At 40.3% G+C, this 16,237-nt stretch overlaps 1 protein-coding gene across 2 annotated transcripts in view; it reads left to right on the forward strand.

Moving 5' to 3' along the window:
• Window positions 1-6,020, forward strand: part of CD226 (CD226 molecule) — a 91,189-nt gene extending 85,169 nt beyond the window's left edge. For both annotated transcript variants that reach the window (XM_086372197.1, XM_086372196.1), the window contains exon 7: window positions 2,298-6,020. In XM_086372197.1, the coding sequence (XP_086228323.1) occupies window positions 2,298-2,411 (114 nt within the window). In that variant the 3' untranslated portion in view covers window positions 2,412-6,020. The remainder of the gene's footprint in view (window positions 1-2,297) is intronic.
• Window positions 6,021-16,237: the final 10,217 nt, after the last annotated feature.

Raw genomic sequence — 16,237 nt, forward strand, 5'->3', positions numbered from 1 at the left:
CCCCCCCAACTCTTTTGTGCATCCTGAGTGTCTTGTCAAGTCAGTTCATTTTGCAGCTTGCAAGCTTCTTTTTTATTCTCAATAACCTAACCACACAGTCGCCTGTTGTTCAAGTCTCAGCTATTTGATGAAGCAGTTCTTTTCTGATTTAGTCTCCTATGATTAATACCCTTGGACACTGTTTTACATCCATATAAATAAAGGAGCAATTACACTTAATAGTCAACATTGCACGTTTAGCTACCGCCATTGGAGGCCTGCAACGACAAAATTACCACAAAGTGGGTGACTAGAAACAAGAGAATCCTGTTCTCCCACAGTTCTGGAGGGCTTAAATCTAGAATCAAGGTCTCCGCAGGGTCGAGTCCTTTTTGGCACGAGGCTCTGCTCCATGCTTCTCTCTCCGTTTCCGCGGCTATCAGCAATCTGCAGCTTGTCGACACATTGCCCAAACCTCTTCCTCTGTCTTCACATGGCGTTATTCCGCATGCACACGTGAATGTCTGTGTCTCTTCTCCGTTTCTTTAAGGGCACCAGTGATATTGAGCTAAGGGCCCATGGTTCTTCAGTATGACCTCATCTTAACCAGTGACAACTGAAGCAACCCTATTTCCACATAAGGTCACATTAATGAAGGTCTAGGAAGTACATACATTTGGGGGAGATGCTCTCTGACCCGGTGCAGGGCATGACGATATTCTGTGTCTTGAGGTTTTTGTGAGGGTTAAATTAATTTAAACTAACGCATAGCAAGCACATAAAAGGATGCAATACAGGATATTCATTACTGAAATGATATTTGGATTAATTGATTAATTAATTGATGTCCAGATTATGAAGCTAGAGACCCTTCTGCTGGGCAGGACGCGGGTTAACCGTGACATTGTCTTTCTACCTGCTCCTGCCCCTTCATGTTTAATTGAAAGAGGAGGTTTCTGGGTTTGCAGATAAGATGTATGCTTATTTCCATGCTCACTCATTGTCTCCACTGTAGGTCAAATATTCCCTCTAATGCACATTTTTCTGTTTACAAAATCTTACAATAAAACATTTCCCCGAGTGTTATCTAAAATTACATCCATTTCTCTTCAATTAAATTATTTGCACTTGAATGCTACATGGCCAAAACATCCAGTTCTAAAAAGCTTCTGACAATCCAGTGTGTGTGCTTCAGACTTCTTAATAATCTCTCAGTTTAGCTTTCTTCTTCTATTAAGGAGTTACTCTTTGCAAAACAAATTTTTGTCTTCCTCAATAACTCATGGTTTGCTTCTGGGCACCAAGTGCAAAGGCCGGAGAAGTCTGGCTTTGTTCTGTCACATACAATTTTTGGGTCTCTTCTCTGTCCTTAGCTGTTGTCCACTCAAGCCAATGCAAAGGTACACTTATTGCTCTGAATTCCAGGGGAGGAAAGGCGCTTTGCAACTTCCTGCCCTAGATATTCAACGCTTCCAGGCTTTTGCAGGCTTTTTAATATTTTGAGTGGCAATTAGAAAGTTAGTCAGCTGGTCTGTCAAAGTTAGACTTCCTTGATTCTTTGGGGGCTCTTTTAAAAAAGACAAATTGAGTAGATAGCAATACCACTTGAACTTTACTTTTACTTTCTTTGTGCAAACACCAATACCACTCTAAATTTTCAAGCTACTCACTACTCACCAAAAGGCCTCTCTCTCCTCCTCCTCTTCCCTTCATTTCTGTCCCCTGCTCTCTCTCCCTGCTCTCACTTATGCCTCTGTATCTTCTGTCACACACATGCATACATGTGGTCAAAGTGACTTGATTAGCTAGAGAAGATTAATGATTGTAAAACATCGTCTTGAAAGTGAATGTCCTCTTGCTTTTGTAATTTTTAAGTTGTGTTCAGTTGCTTATTCCTAAGCCAGGACATGGTGTACTTTAAAAACATTTATTTAGTAATTCATCCGTTCAACAGAAATGAATGGTTATCCACTATGGGAAAATACTGTACTAGACCTTCCATATAAAAATGCGAATTATTGTTCTCTTTGAAATAGCGTAACATCAGGAGAGAGAATTTTACATCTAAAGAGGTAATTTATATCCCTCTATATCAAGTGATAATCAAGACTAGTCTCTGTTGTATCTCAGAGTCATGAGATCAAGAATGTGATTTTCTCGTGGAAAGTCCATGCAATGAAGAGAATGTTTTATGAAATTAATTGTAATAGAAATTTGACCTATATTATGGTTGAATTGAGGAGAAATTTGTTTTGAGTGTCTTGATTAAGTGCTGAAATGCAGTGAATTATTAACATCCTCTGTGTTTATCTTTCTAGGCAACCAACAACTACAGAAATCCCTTCCCTCCCAATCCACCGGCAGGTGGTGCAGGAGAGGACATTTATGTCAACCACCCGGTCTTCTGTCTTGGACCAAGGGCTAGAGTCTAAGCCCATCATAGGAGAATGTAAATGATAACTATTATGTAAATGGATTGTCATACAATTTCTTCCCACTATTTAATGTCTACCTTGGATATTGGTTGACCAAATTTATTTCATTCGACAAGAAAAATACTGCCTAACCATAGAGAGCATTCTTAACAGATATGTTTTAGAAAACCTGACTGTAATTAGCTTTTACATGAAAGGAAACATTGAATCGTGTAATGGGACAATCCAGGGAAGATCAAGCTTCAGGGAAGGGTTATTTTCCAGGGCTTAAAGATTATGTCCAGAATTAAGAATGGACAAAAGACAGTTTCTGGATCCCCTTTCACAGCATCGGATCTACTTCCCTTGATGTTAGCCTCACTCTCCTTCAGGCTTTCCGCTTGTGTTTCCAAGATGACTGCCGACAACTCTCAGCAAGTCATAATCCTTGTTTCTGCCTGGTAGACAGCAAGCACATTCGATGACTTGTCCATCATTAAGCAGTCATCATGGCCAGAAAGGAAATCAACCCTGAATATAAATTGGAAGGACTGATGCTGAAGCTGAAGCTCCACTACTTTGGGCACCTGATGGGAAGAGCTGACTCACTGGAAAAGACCCTGATGCTGGGAAAGATTGAAGACAAAAGGCAAGGAGGGCAACAGAGGTTAAGATGGTTAGATTGCATCACTGACCCAGTAGACATGAATTTGAGCAAACTCTGGGAGAAAGTTGAGGACAGAGGAGTCTAGTGTGCTGTAGTCCATGGGGTCACAAGGAGTCGGACATGCCTTAGTGACAGAGCAACAATAACAACAACACGGCCAGAAAGGGTGGATGGGCTAAGTCAGTTAAGGGCTTGCTAGAGCTGTGTAGGAGTGGGGCCCAAGTCCATTACTGGGAAGGAGAGGGGACGAGGCTGAGGAGGGTGTAAGGAAGGAGGAAAAGGGATCAAAGAGTAGGAAGGTATAGAAAAACTTTTTTTTGCCTCAAAGCTTTGACAAGTACCCAGTTTGGCCTCATGATATGACTCTCAGAGCAATTAGACCATGCCTGTTGTTGTCCAAATTCTAGATGGAAGCAACAATGAAAAGTATTTGTGAAACTCAGTAACGGTCATGGTCACCTTGAAACCACAGTGGTTTGGTAATGACAAAACAGTGATCATTCCTGTCTCATGCCCTTATTACTCATCTTTAAAAGATCTTATTTCTAAAAGACTCATCTCAAAGATTCATTTAGGTTTCAAATTTGGAGACTTGGCATGATAATCTGAAATGAACCCAAAGCAAATCCTCACATTGTTTAGATTCTTAAGCTGTAATTTACAGTTTTAGCAAGACAGTGGATATGTTGTGGTTTTATCTTTAAATACCATGCACACCAAATAGTGCAATTATTCTGTGAATTATGGAAACTGTGAGTGCCCCTAACTGTTTCAGAAGGGAAAGAATGAAAATGATCACTCCCAGTTGTACTATGTACATGCAATGAGAGTTAGCTGTCATTTTTATTTGTTTGCTTATAGATACTTATATCTGGATTCAAGAAGTGTTTCCACAGATATATTTGTAACAACGTGGGCAGGCAGTTTTACAAGAAAACCGTCTACTGTTTTGTTAACTAGATCAGATCTATGAAAGTGTCCATGGCTGACTCTATCCATGGTGAAGCAAACTTGGCATCCTTTAAAAGATAAATGACTTCTTCCTAAAAGTTAATGAAAATATTACTTTCTGGGAGATTCTGATAACCAATCCTCAATGACTAAATGACATAGGGAGAAGTAAAAAATTCCTACCATGGCAACATGATTTCAGGGAGGATTTTTATGTAATCCACTTAATGTGCAGTTTATGGAAACCACAATATTTGAAATTTGTCTCTTTTGCCATGGATGTTTTAAACTTTTTTAAAAAAGTCTCTCAAAACACTTATGAGAATTATTTATTCTGTCCCTTCTTTTCTAAATTCTTCATCTCCAGGGTTCAGAATTTTTAGGGATTTGGAACCTTCTTAAGTCCTGCTGAAATTTCTCCAACCTCCTCTGTAGATCCTGCTGCACTGTCATCTGTTAGCCTTTGAAACTCTGTTCATTCATTTTCTTTGGACATCTTTACTTAACAAAGCACTTTGATTGTAGTCTCTTTAATATTATACCTAACTTGCTAGAATTGTCAACTGTACCTAATATATTAGGGTTGACAATTCTAGCTTTATATATACATATATATATATAAAAACTATGCCTACTGTATATGTATACAATATATGGTATCCACAGTAGGTATATGGTATATATAGTTTGTGTGTATATACATGTACACACACTAGCACACACACATATGTATTTCCCTAACCTATTGTACCTACTATTCCAGTTGTTACTAAGGAAACAGATCCACAGCATGAAAGGTCAGAATTGAATTAAATTATGTGTTAAATCTTTTCTGCAAGGTGCTATTTAGGAAACAAATGCTTCCTAAGGTTCTTTTTTACATACATAATTTTTATTGGTACTATATTAAATAAAATCTATGTTTTCTTTGAATGACATTCTTTTAGTATCTGCATTAAAGTAACCAATTACAGGGAGTTGCTGTGTGGTGACAAGGTAGGTAAGTTTGTTAAATGCCATCATAGAGTACACAGTTTTGTCAGGGGAAGAAGACATCTTATTAGCCTACAATGATTAGGTATTGATTATATTATCATCAGAGAGACCTTGAAACATTATTTAAAAGCCTTTATGCACACTGGGAAAATAGAATAGGAATTTCATTAACTTGAAATTATGCTTATAAATGGGAGGCAGGTGGATGAGGTTATAATTTTCAGCTAGTAAATATTTATACTTACAGAAGTTTTAAGTAATTAAGTTTATTACTAAAACATACATATACACTTAAAATGTATTATCCATTTATACAGAATGAAATAAAAATGACTTAACTTTTATTGTAAACAACCAAATTATGTTTGTTTTTCTAAAACTGTATTAAATAAAAGGTCCAGCTGCATTGCAGTAATTTTCTACTTTGGTAGAGTCCACAGTGAAATTAGAAATCACTGTAATCAAAGCGCTTCTCCTTGATTTTTAATAATACGCTGTGTTTTGTACCACTTGTATGAATTTCAGCAAGACTGAAGATATTGTAGAATACAGATGCTTATAAACTATGGGTGGAGGTGCTAAATTGTGAGTACAAAGTTAATCTTTTTTTCCACAATAATGATAAGCAAATATCTTTGAAAAAATATAAAATAGTATAAACACGTCTTACCACTATTTTATTATCATCATTAGTTAAGCCATCGTTAGACTGTCTAGAAAGTATTGACCTTCACATGTAGGCTTTTTGCATAAATTTGTATACTTTTCCACTGATCTGTCATTGGATTGTTCTAAATCAAGTCTCTAAGCTCTTATACATTTTTCGTTTGCTAGACATCCAATAGGTGGAACTGTAGCTTCTAGAATTAACTGCAATGCTTTCTAAAATTATTTTTTACAAATCGTCAAGGTTGGTTTATGTATTTTACTGTCCCAGATTTAAAGCACTAACTATGTTGTAAGAAAAGATCTGATTTGTGGGTATGGGTAATAAATGTCTGAAAGAATCCCCATTTATTGTCTGTTTTCCCTGCTGGAATGATGTTGTATAGTCACCCTCTTTAGAACATTTTTTTTTTCCAGTTTTACATGTAATTTTAGACTCGGGTTTTGTAGGGCATGTGAATGTTTACCTTAACATACTATATTCTGTTGTTTGGATGAATAAAATGTAGAGCTCCACTATCATTAGTTTCACTTATCAAAGAATATTAGGGGGAAATCCCTGATAATATTAACATGAAGATTAAATGCAGAAAAAAAAGTCAAATGAGTGACACTTAGTAGCTTCTCTCCATGCCGCATTCAGTGTGTTATGTAAGTGCGTGTAGTTCAAAGAGTTGAAGTGTGCTGTACAAGGGTCATTTTGGCAAAAAAACAAACAAAAAAACAAACAAAAAACCTGTCCTTCTGATTTTACCTCCATTGAGACAAAAACTGTCACTTCTGATTATTTATTTTTCTGCTGTTAGAAGAGTTTGGCTGCACCAGGTGTTGGTCGCAGCACGCGGGACCTGAGTTCCCTGACCAGGGACTGGACCCGGACGCCCTGCACTGCGAGCACGGGGTCGTAGCCACTGCACCACCAGGGAAGTCCCTCTGCTTTTCTGAATTGTGTACATATATCACTGCTGCTGCTGCTGCTGCTAAGTCGCTTCAGTCGCGTCCAACTCTGTGTGACCCCATAGACGGCAGCCCACCAGGGTTCCCCGTCCCTGGGATTCTCCAGGCAAGAACACTGGAGTGGGTTGCCATTTCCTTCTCCAATGCAGGAAAGTGAAAAGTGAAAGTGAAGTCGCTCAGTCGTGTCTGACTCTAGCGACCCCATGGACTACAGCCCACCAGGCTCCTCCGTCCATGGGATTTTCCAGGCAAAAGTACTGGAGTGGGGTGCCATTGATGTTTTTCCATTTTAGACATTCTTTATTGATTTCGATATTGTCTTTTCTACAAACTCACCACACGCACCCACCTTTGTCATGTATCCATCCTTCCAAAATATTTACATTAAAGTTTTGATTATTTCAATATTTGTTTATTTTTTCATGATCTTGCCAATGCTCTTCTTAGTTGAATACCACGGTAAAAATGATTGTTCATTCTCTCCAGAGTTAATATCTTTTTTTCTGTCTAGCATTAACAGTTGTCTCTTTTCCTAGTTTACTGTTTTGGTATTTACCATAACTTTATCTCAGACTCTTCACCCATGGTCTAAAGTCTCTCTTCAGATCCTCTGAGACACACTGGATATTTAGACAATCTTGTCTTCCTAGACCAGAACCTTGACCTGGGCTGATAAACAGTGGTTATAAGCACAAGTTATGACTGCAGAACTGTCATCCCGACATCTCTCTTCATCCAGGATAATAGTGGAGAGAGGACCATACAAGCTGGAATTGATTCTACAAAATTTCCCAGTTGGGCTGCTATCCAAAAGTCTACAAGCAATAAATGCTGGAGAGGGTGTGGAGAAAAGGGAACCCTCTTACACTGTTGGTGGGAATGCAAACTAGTACAGCCACTATGGAGAACAGTGTGGAGATTCCTTAAAAAACTGGAAATAGAACTGCCTTATGACCCAGCAATCCCACTGCTGGGCATACACACCGAGGAAACCAGAATTGAAAGAGACACGTGTACCCCAATGTTCATCGCAGCACTGTTTATAATAGCCAGGACATGGAAGCAACCTAGATGTCCATCAGCAGATGAATGGATAAGAAAGCAGTGGTACATATACACAATGGAGTATTACTCAGCCATTAAAAAGAATACATTTGAGTCAGTTCTAATGAGGTGGATGAAACTGGAGCCTATTATACAGAGTGAAGTAAGCCAGAAAGAAAAACACCAATACAGTATATTAACGCATATACATGGAATTTAGAAAGATGGTAACAATAACCCTGTATGCGAGACAGCAAAAGAGACACAGATGTATAGAACAGTCTTTTGGACTCTGTGGGAGAGGGCCAGGGTGGAATGATTTGGGAGAATGGCATTGAAACATGTATATTATCGTATGTGAAATGAATCGCCAGTCCAGGTTTGATGCCTGATACAGGATGCTCAGGGCTGGTGCACTGGGATGACCCAGAGGGATGGTATGGGGAGGGAGGAGGGAGGGGGGGTTCAGGATGGGGAACACATGTACACCCGTGGTGGATTCATGTTGATGTATGGCAAAACCAATACAATATTGTAAAGTAATTAGCCTCCAGTTAAATAAATTTATATTAAAAATAAAAGGATATGAGGTGGCAGATTACAGATTTTTAATCAGTGCCCAGAACATGGCAGGATAAGAAGGCTGTTATGTTTGGGTTTGTGTCTGTAAAAGTTGAGGGTATTGGTTTTAAGCATTAGAAGCAGATGCTGACTGTGTTATAGGGAAAAAAAAAAAAAAAAAACAACCACAAAAACCAATTAATTTATTTGAGTGATACAGGTGACTCATAGCAGTTCCAGGATGTTGATGGAATAAGTTTGGAAAACAGAAAATAAGAGGCAACTCCAGGGGTCCACAAGCAGGAAACCACTTTGAGCTATGATTACTTTCTTTACTCACTCCAAAATTTGATCTCAACTGATTCTGTATCTTTCTGCAAATTCAGTCTTAAGATGATCTTCTTCTTATTTAATCATTTATTCATAACAGCATTTATTCCAGATATTTAAAAATGCTTATAGTGAATAAGACCATTATCCTTTAAGGGCTTCCTTGGTAGCTCAGTTGGTACAGAATCTGCCTGCAATGCAGGAGACCCCTGTTAGATTCCTGGGTCTGGAAGGTCCGCTGGAGAAGAGATAGGCTATACACGCCAGTATTCTTGGGCTTCCCTTGTGGCTCAGCTGGTAAAGAATCTGCCTGTAATGCTGGAGACTTGGGTTTGATCCCTGAGTTGGGAAGATCCCCTGGAGAAGGGAAAGGCTACCCATTTCAGTGTTCTGGCCTACAGAATACCATGGACTGTATTTTTTAATATCCCAGATATTAAAAAATACAGTGAATAAGACCATTACCCTTTAATCTCATGACTGAATAAGACTGAGCTCTCCAATTTACTCTCAATATTATTAAAATTTCTTGCTACAGTTTTTGATGTGGCTTCAGTTGAACTAATTTATCTTACTTTAAAATTTTATCATTTCTAATGAAGATCTTCAGAAGCAAATTTGAATTTCTTCAGCTCACGTGGTAAAATGACAAAGAGATATAATGGCTCAGTAGTTTGTAGAGAGATACAAACTTCTTCGAGCCTTTTTATAATCTTGGATGTCTGTTTGATCATCATTTCAATGGTTAATGAATAGCAAGCTATTATAAATTTGGTTTATTGACAAAAATATCATTATATTCTTTTGCTGTGCACTGTCATTCTCAAAGCACTTTCTTACGTTATTCCATTTAATTTTTAAACAACTCTAAGATGTAGGCAAGATAAATATTATTATCCCAATTGACAATTAAGGCAAAAAAATCCAGAGACACTGTGTGCCCAATTGTGTTCTGTCAGTTGGTTTAACTGAGGAACTCTTACATCCCAGAATCTCCTCTTTTAATGTGGTTATGGGTTAGAATCGGCCTACATGGAGCTTTAATGAGATGTGGGCCACTGCATGTTGCTCTCTGTAGGTCATTTTGGGCAATGTTGATGAACAGCTGGAGAAGGTCTAGCAAGTTCTGGTTTGCCTTTGCCCCCCTCTATTGTATGTCTTATTTTTCTTATCTTTTCAAAGAATCAAAGTTTGGTTCCATTGATTTTTTTTCTATTATTTTCAATTGCATTGATTTCTGCTCTGTTTTTAAAATTATTTTCTTTATTCTGCTTGCTTTCGGTTTATTTTGTTCTTTTTCCTCTGGTTACCTAAGGTGTAAGCTTAAGTTATTGATTTTAGATTCTTCTTCCTTTTCAGTCTTGGCATGTGTGTGTGTGTGTGTGTGTGTGTGTGTGAGTTGCTCAGTCATGTCTGATTCTTTGCAACCCCATGGACCACAGCCCACCAGGCTCCCCTGTCTATGGGATTCTCCAGGCAAGAACACTGGAGTGACCTGCTATTCCATTCTCCATCAGACTCGGCATATAATGCTGTAAATTTCACTTCATCCCCCAAGTTCTCTGTGTGTGTTAGTGACTCAGTTGTGTCCAACTCTTTGAGAGCCCATGGACTGTAGCCTATGAGGCTCCATGGAATTCTCCAGGCAAGAACACTGGAGTGGGCAGCCATTTCCTTCTCCAGGGAATCTTTTCTACCCAGGGATCGAACCCAGGTCCTCTACATTGCAGGAAGATTCTTTACCAGCTGAGCCACTCTGATAAGCTACAATTTTATTTTTATCAAATTGAAAAATTTTGGATTTCTCTTGAGGCTTCTTGGGTTATTCAAAAATGTGTTTTTAAAATCTCTCTATATTTTTGGATTTCTCTGCTATATTTCTCTTATGGAACTCTAATTTAATTTTATTGTAGCCTGAAAACATTATTTGTATGATTTCTCTTCTTTTAGATTTATTAAGGTGTGTTTTATGGTCCAGAATATGGCCTACCATGGGGAATATTTCATGTGAGCTTGGGAAGAATGTACATTCTGCTGTTGGATGTAAAATCCTGTAAGTGATCAGTAGATCAAACTGACTGATAGCGCTGTTCAGGTCACCATACTCTTTCTGATTTTCTCCCCGTTTGATGGATCACATGTGGATAGAGGCAGGTTGCAGTCTCCAACCATAGCTATGGATTCGCCTGTGTCACCTCGCATATAAGAATTTATAAATGTCACACAGACATCTTATCAGCTTTTGCCTCATGGATTTTGATATTTTGTTTTTAGGAACATATGCTTTCAGGACGGTCAATTTTTTTTTTTTTTGAAGAATTGACAACCTTATCACATATGATGTGCTTTTTATCCCTGGTAACATTCCTTGTTCTGAAGTCTGCCTTGTCTGAAGTCAAATAGTCGCTCTGGCTTTCCTTTGAATAGTGGCGGCATGTCCTGTCCACCTCCAGCTGCAGACTGAATCATGGCAAACACCCGCCAGGAGCCCTCACAGTGGCCTGGATGCTATGCTCTGGACATGTGCATACATGTCCCCCGCTTGGCTGTGGTCATTCCTGCCCCTGCATGTCCTTTGGCCTAGAGCCTGGTCCCCACAGCTGGCTGTGCCTTCGAGGTGAGACTTCAGGGCTCCGTGATTCTGACCAAGGGTTGGGAGGCCTTGGCATTGACGGGGGCTTGCTTGAAAGATGGCGTGAACCAGCTCCCGTACTGACAAGTCTAGAATGAGGGCCTCTGGCAACTGGTGGGGTGCCCTGGTGTTTCTCATTCAAGGGCTCTCATTCTCACCCCACCCCTCACCCCACCCAGGAGCTCCTGGGATCAGGAGACATGGGCCTCCGTCTGGGATGAACGTTCCTGGCACTGACTTGGGCCTTTTCTGGGTTCCCCTTCACTGCCCTGACCCTCTGCACATCCCAGCTTGTTCTCTACCTGAGCTTCTACCTGGACCTGCCTTTTACTCCCCACCAATACACAACCATGGTCACAAAGTGTGCCCTCCTTCCCTTCCTGGGGGGCTTCACAAAGAAGAAAAAAGACAAAAATGTACTGAGTACTCCTGGGTGCTCCTCAGAGAGATTGCCCCCTCCTAGCTCTGTTGTCTGCAGTCAGCTGTGGTTACACTGGATCCCTGCTGGTGCGATGGTACCTGGTGGGGAAGGGGGTTTCTACCATCCTATGATTAAGTCTCCATCTTTCAGTCACCCTGTGACTTTGTAAGGTTCACAGCTATCTCCCCAGTGGAATCTCTTGCCCTCTACCCCAGGTCCTGGCTGCAGAGTTTCCAATCTATTTGCATGATGGCCTGGCACCTGCTGACTAGGTTATTACGATTATGATCTTTATTTCTCTCCCTTAGGTGAGACAGGAAGACTGCAGGAGCTGGGAGTAGGCTTGAGAATTGGGCTCTGATTGTGTCCTTTCCTCTGGAGTGTTGTTGTTCAGTTGTTAAATCATGTCTGACTTTGCGACCCCCATGGACTGCAGCATTCCAGGCTTCCCTGTCCTCAACTCTCTCCCGGAGTTTCCTCAAATTCATGTCCATTGAGGTGGTGATAATATCTAACCATCTCATCCTGAGTTGCCCTCTTCTCCTCCTGCCTTCAGTCTTTCCCAGCATCAAGGTCTTTTCTAATGAATCAGCTCTTCGCATAAAGGGGTCAGAGTATTGGAGTTTCAGCTTTGGCATCTTTCCTTCCAGTGAATATTCCTTTGGAGTGTAGGTCTTTGTTACAGAGAAGGCTCTCAGCTTATTTCCCAGTTTGATCCTGTTCTTTCCTGAATAGATCTGTGAGGGGGGTCTTGGATCCTCTTGGTGAGAATTTGGTGGCTTTTGGGTCCCTCTCAGACTGTGGTCCCCATGAGTTTCTCACACTCATATTAGTCCACAGCTGTATCCAGCAATTCGTCCAGCTGACTAGGTGTCCCTGTTAGTTCTCTGCCACAGCACTCTGTGTGAGGAGATGCTGCTTGCTGTAGGTCTCTGGATGTGTCTCTCTTGGCAGATTTTGGGGCGGAGGTTTGCCTTGGAACCTCAGTTTTCTGACAGGTTCAAGAAAAAAGAGATTTTAGTTTGTTCAGCTTTTTCTTATTGTCATCATGGCCATTGCCAAGTGCTTTCTATGTTGGCATTAAAGCCAAAGTCCTTACCTGAGTGCTTTTAATACGTATGTTTCCTGCTATCTTGGTTTCTGACCTGTTTTTCCATCCTGATCTTGTGATGCTTCAGTAGGGTGGTCCACACTTCTGACTTTCTCTGTTCCATACTGATTTCTGGCTTCCTTTCATAAGCTACAGATCTAGCTGACAAAAATTTTTATGGCATATTAAAATTGAACACAAATAAAACATAGAATATAATCGGAAGGTTCGTGTGGATCATATGGTCCTACTCAGTTTCCCTGACTATTCAGATCAACATCAGGCCTCCTAAATTTTTAGTCCAAAAAGAATCAAAAGGGGAGGGAGGTTCAAGAGGGAGGGGACGCATGTATACCTATTGCTGATTCATGTTGATGTATGGCAGAAACCAACACAATATTGTTAAGCAATTATCCTCCAATTAAAGATAAATTAAAAAGAAACAAAAGGTAGTAAAGAGACAGTCTATCTCAAGCCACAAAAAGACAGTAACATGTCAAGTCTACCAGGCAGCAAAAACTAGGTCAGAGGCCCTGTCAGTAACACCCACCCAGAGAACACAGCCTGTCTGAGGCACCAGACTTACTGATTTTTTTTTTTGGATTCTACTAAAATGAATGAAATGTGAGTCAGGAAAGTGTTTCCCTGGTTACATGTATTAAGTATTAATTTATTTTAAAGATTAGTTGCACAAAAGGTAAACGAGAGTCAGAATAATGCCTGGCTAAGAAGAAAGAAGGCAGTCACAGCGTGATCGGGGTGTATCTATGAACATTAGGTGTCCATGCAAGAAACACACAATGGAAAGCAAGGCAAACAAAACAGAATGGCAACCTGAGAAAGTCCATACATCTGGAGTTACACAGTCCTAGTTAGTTATATGCTTTTATAAATGGGTGAAAGAGTCACTTTAACATGAACAATAGACCCGTCACAATTGCCTTATAGCTTCTTCACTCCATAGGGCCATAAACCAAAACACTGCAAAGATTTTTCTCAATAGATCACTGAACAATTTCTTCTAAAACGTTACCCTCTTTCTCTTCACATGTTAATGGAGTGGTACTGAAGTTGAACATTTCTATTAGACTGAAAAACAGACAACCCACTACTGCCCAAGTCCCGTTACCATCACTTTCCGATCAGAGAACAACATTAATAATGACCACCAGTGGTTACTGTAAGAATCACATGTCATTTAAGCTTTAGGAAGAGATGGTGTCTAGACAGGAAATAAAAAAGACAAAGATGATGTCTTTTACTCAAGAGTCATCAGCAATGACCTAAATTATTTGAGAGCTCACAGTGTTCTGACTCATTCAAAATAATGCTCCCACCTCTACCCATCAGCCCAACTTAAACACTCAGTTAAATATAGCATATAAATATTATTGCTTAAAATATCACACATCATAATATAAAGTCTCTTTGGGACTACAGTGCCTCTTGGATAAATATACATCTTACATCTATATTGAAGAGCTGGGAAGGACAAATGTAGCACAAAGGATGGAATTTCTACATTTTGTTCATGTATGTAGTGAACAGTTTGTACTATAGGCAATGTTGATTTTACCTGAGATATCAAATATCACCCCATCTAAGTTGTGCACTGTGTTAAAAGTAGCAGTGGACAAGCTTTCCTGTGTCATACCTAGTCCTACCACTTACTATTTCTAAATTTACGATGATTTTAGTTACATTCCTTAGAACCCTCAGTGGTCCATGCAATTTAAAATTTAGAATGTCGTTCCCTGTCAGCATTCAGGAAGAGGGACCAATGGTGAGGAAGGGGGTGGGGGTGGGGAGCTGAGCAGAACATTTCCAATAGCTCCTTTGTGGCATTGTTACTTTAGATGATATCCTGACAGTGAGGTGGCTGTAGTTAGAGTGAGCGAAATGGATTATTTCTGGCTAATGGACCTAATAGGCTTCCCTGATGGCTCAGAAGTAAAGAATTCACCTGGAATACAGGAGACGCAGGAGACGTGGGTTCAATCCTTGTGCTGGAAAGATCTCCTGGAGGAAGACTTGGCAACCCACTTCAGGATTCTTGCTGGGAAAATCCCATGGATGGAGGAGCCTGGCAGGCTACAGTCCATGGGATCGCAGAGTCAGACGTGACTGAAGCAACTGAGCCCAATGGCCCTAATATTTATCATTTTGGATATCAAACTCTACTTAGGTCTCTGAAATAAAAATGTATTTGTTAAAAAACTATAAACTTCAAAAATAGCAAGGTACTTAAAACATTTTTTTAATGAATATTGAAACAAGGAAGGAACAAGGGACATTAGCTGAACAGCGCTAAACTGAATATACCTGCTTCATGACTTGAAATGCATCCATTTCCTTAAATACTGAGTTCCTTAAAGGAGGATCCAAGTCTTATTCTCTTTTGAATACCCAGCTCTTAGAAGATTCAGTTAATGTTTCTTAAAATTAAATTTTGAGATAGTAGGTTTTTTTTTTTTCTTTTAGCTACCTTATAATCAAAGTTTGCAAATATTCAGAAGAGTATTAGGTATGTAGAACAGGTCTCTGTAAAATTCACACAAACATAGAAAGTGATGGAGAGTGTGTATTTGTCTTATGTACATATTTGCATCAGGAGGAATAGGGAATTTTAGAAAAAGTGGTTTAACAAAATTTATATGACTGAAATAGCAAGAAGTAATTTTGGAGTTATGTTAGACTATGTTGCTTAATAATTTCCTGTGATTAAAAAAAAAGGTGGGTCTAAATATTTAGAGAGAGAGGGATAGAAAAGAAGGAAGAGGAGGCGGGGGAAGAGGGAGGGGGAGGAGGGGGAAGGTGGGAAAGGAAGGAGAAGAAAAGAGGGTGGAAAAGGAGGGGGAGGAGGAGAGGGTGGGAAAGAAGGGGGAGGAGGGGGAGGGTGGGTAAGGAGGGGGAGGGTGGGAAGGGAGGGGGAGGGTGGGAAAGGAGGGTGAGGGTGGGAAAGGAGGGGGAAGAAGGGGAGGAGGGGGAGGGTGTGATGGAGGGGTAGGAGGGGGAGGGTGGGAAAGGAAGGGGAGGAGGAGGAAGGTGGGAAAGGAGGGAGAAGAAGAGGAGGAGGGGGAGGAGAGGGAGGGTGGGAAAGGAGGGGGAGGAGGGGGAGAGGATGGCAAAGGAGGGGAAGGAAGGTGGAAAAGGAGGGGAAGGAGGGGGAGGGTGGGGGAGGAGGAAATGCAGAGAAACAGTTTTGAGAAAGGGATTTGGGGAGCCTGATGAGGCTGGTCCTTCTTCCTTTCCCTGTGCCCTTATTTCTAGTCATCTCAGGTTTTCTGTGGAAGCCACACGCTTTGCCATCAGAGCTCACACCTGGCACTGATGTGTATCAAGAGTATTTCAAAGGAGGCGAGAACAAGAGCCAAGAGGTAGGGGCTGCCCTGTACTCACGTTCTGTTGGTAGCAAGTGTTCAGGAAGTACTTACCCACTAACTGGCCTTTGCGATTATACAAATCAAGCCTGACTTCCTAAGATACCTAGATATTAGGATAATTCATGTTCCATGAATATTTAAATACT

Source organism: Bos grunniens, chromosome 24 (genome assembly GCF_055505025.1).
Source record: "Bos grunniens cultivar Pamir isolate PY7600 chromosome 24, Bosgru_T2T1.0, whole genome shotgun sequence".
Taxonomy (NCBI): Eukaryota; Metazoa; Chordata; class Mammalia; order Artiodactyla; family Bovidae; genus Bos; species Bos grunniens.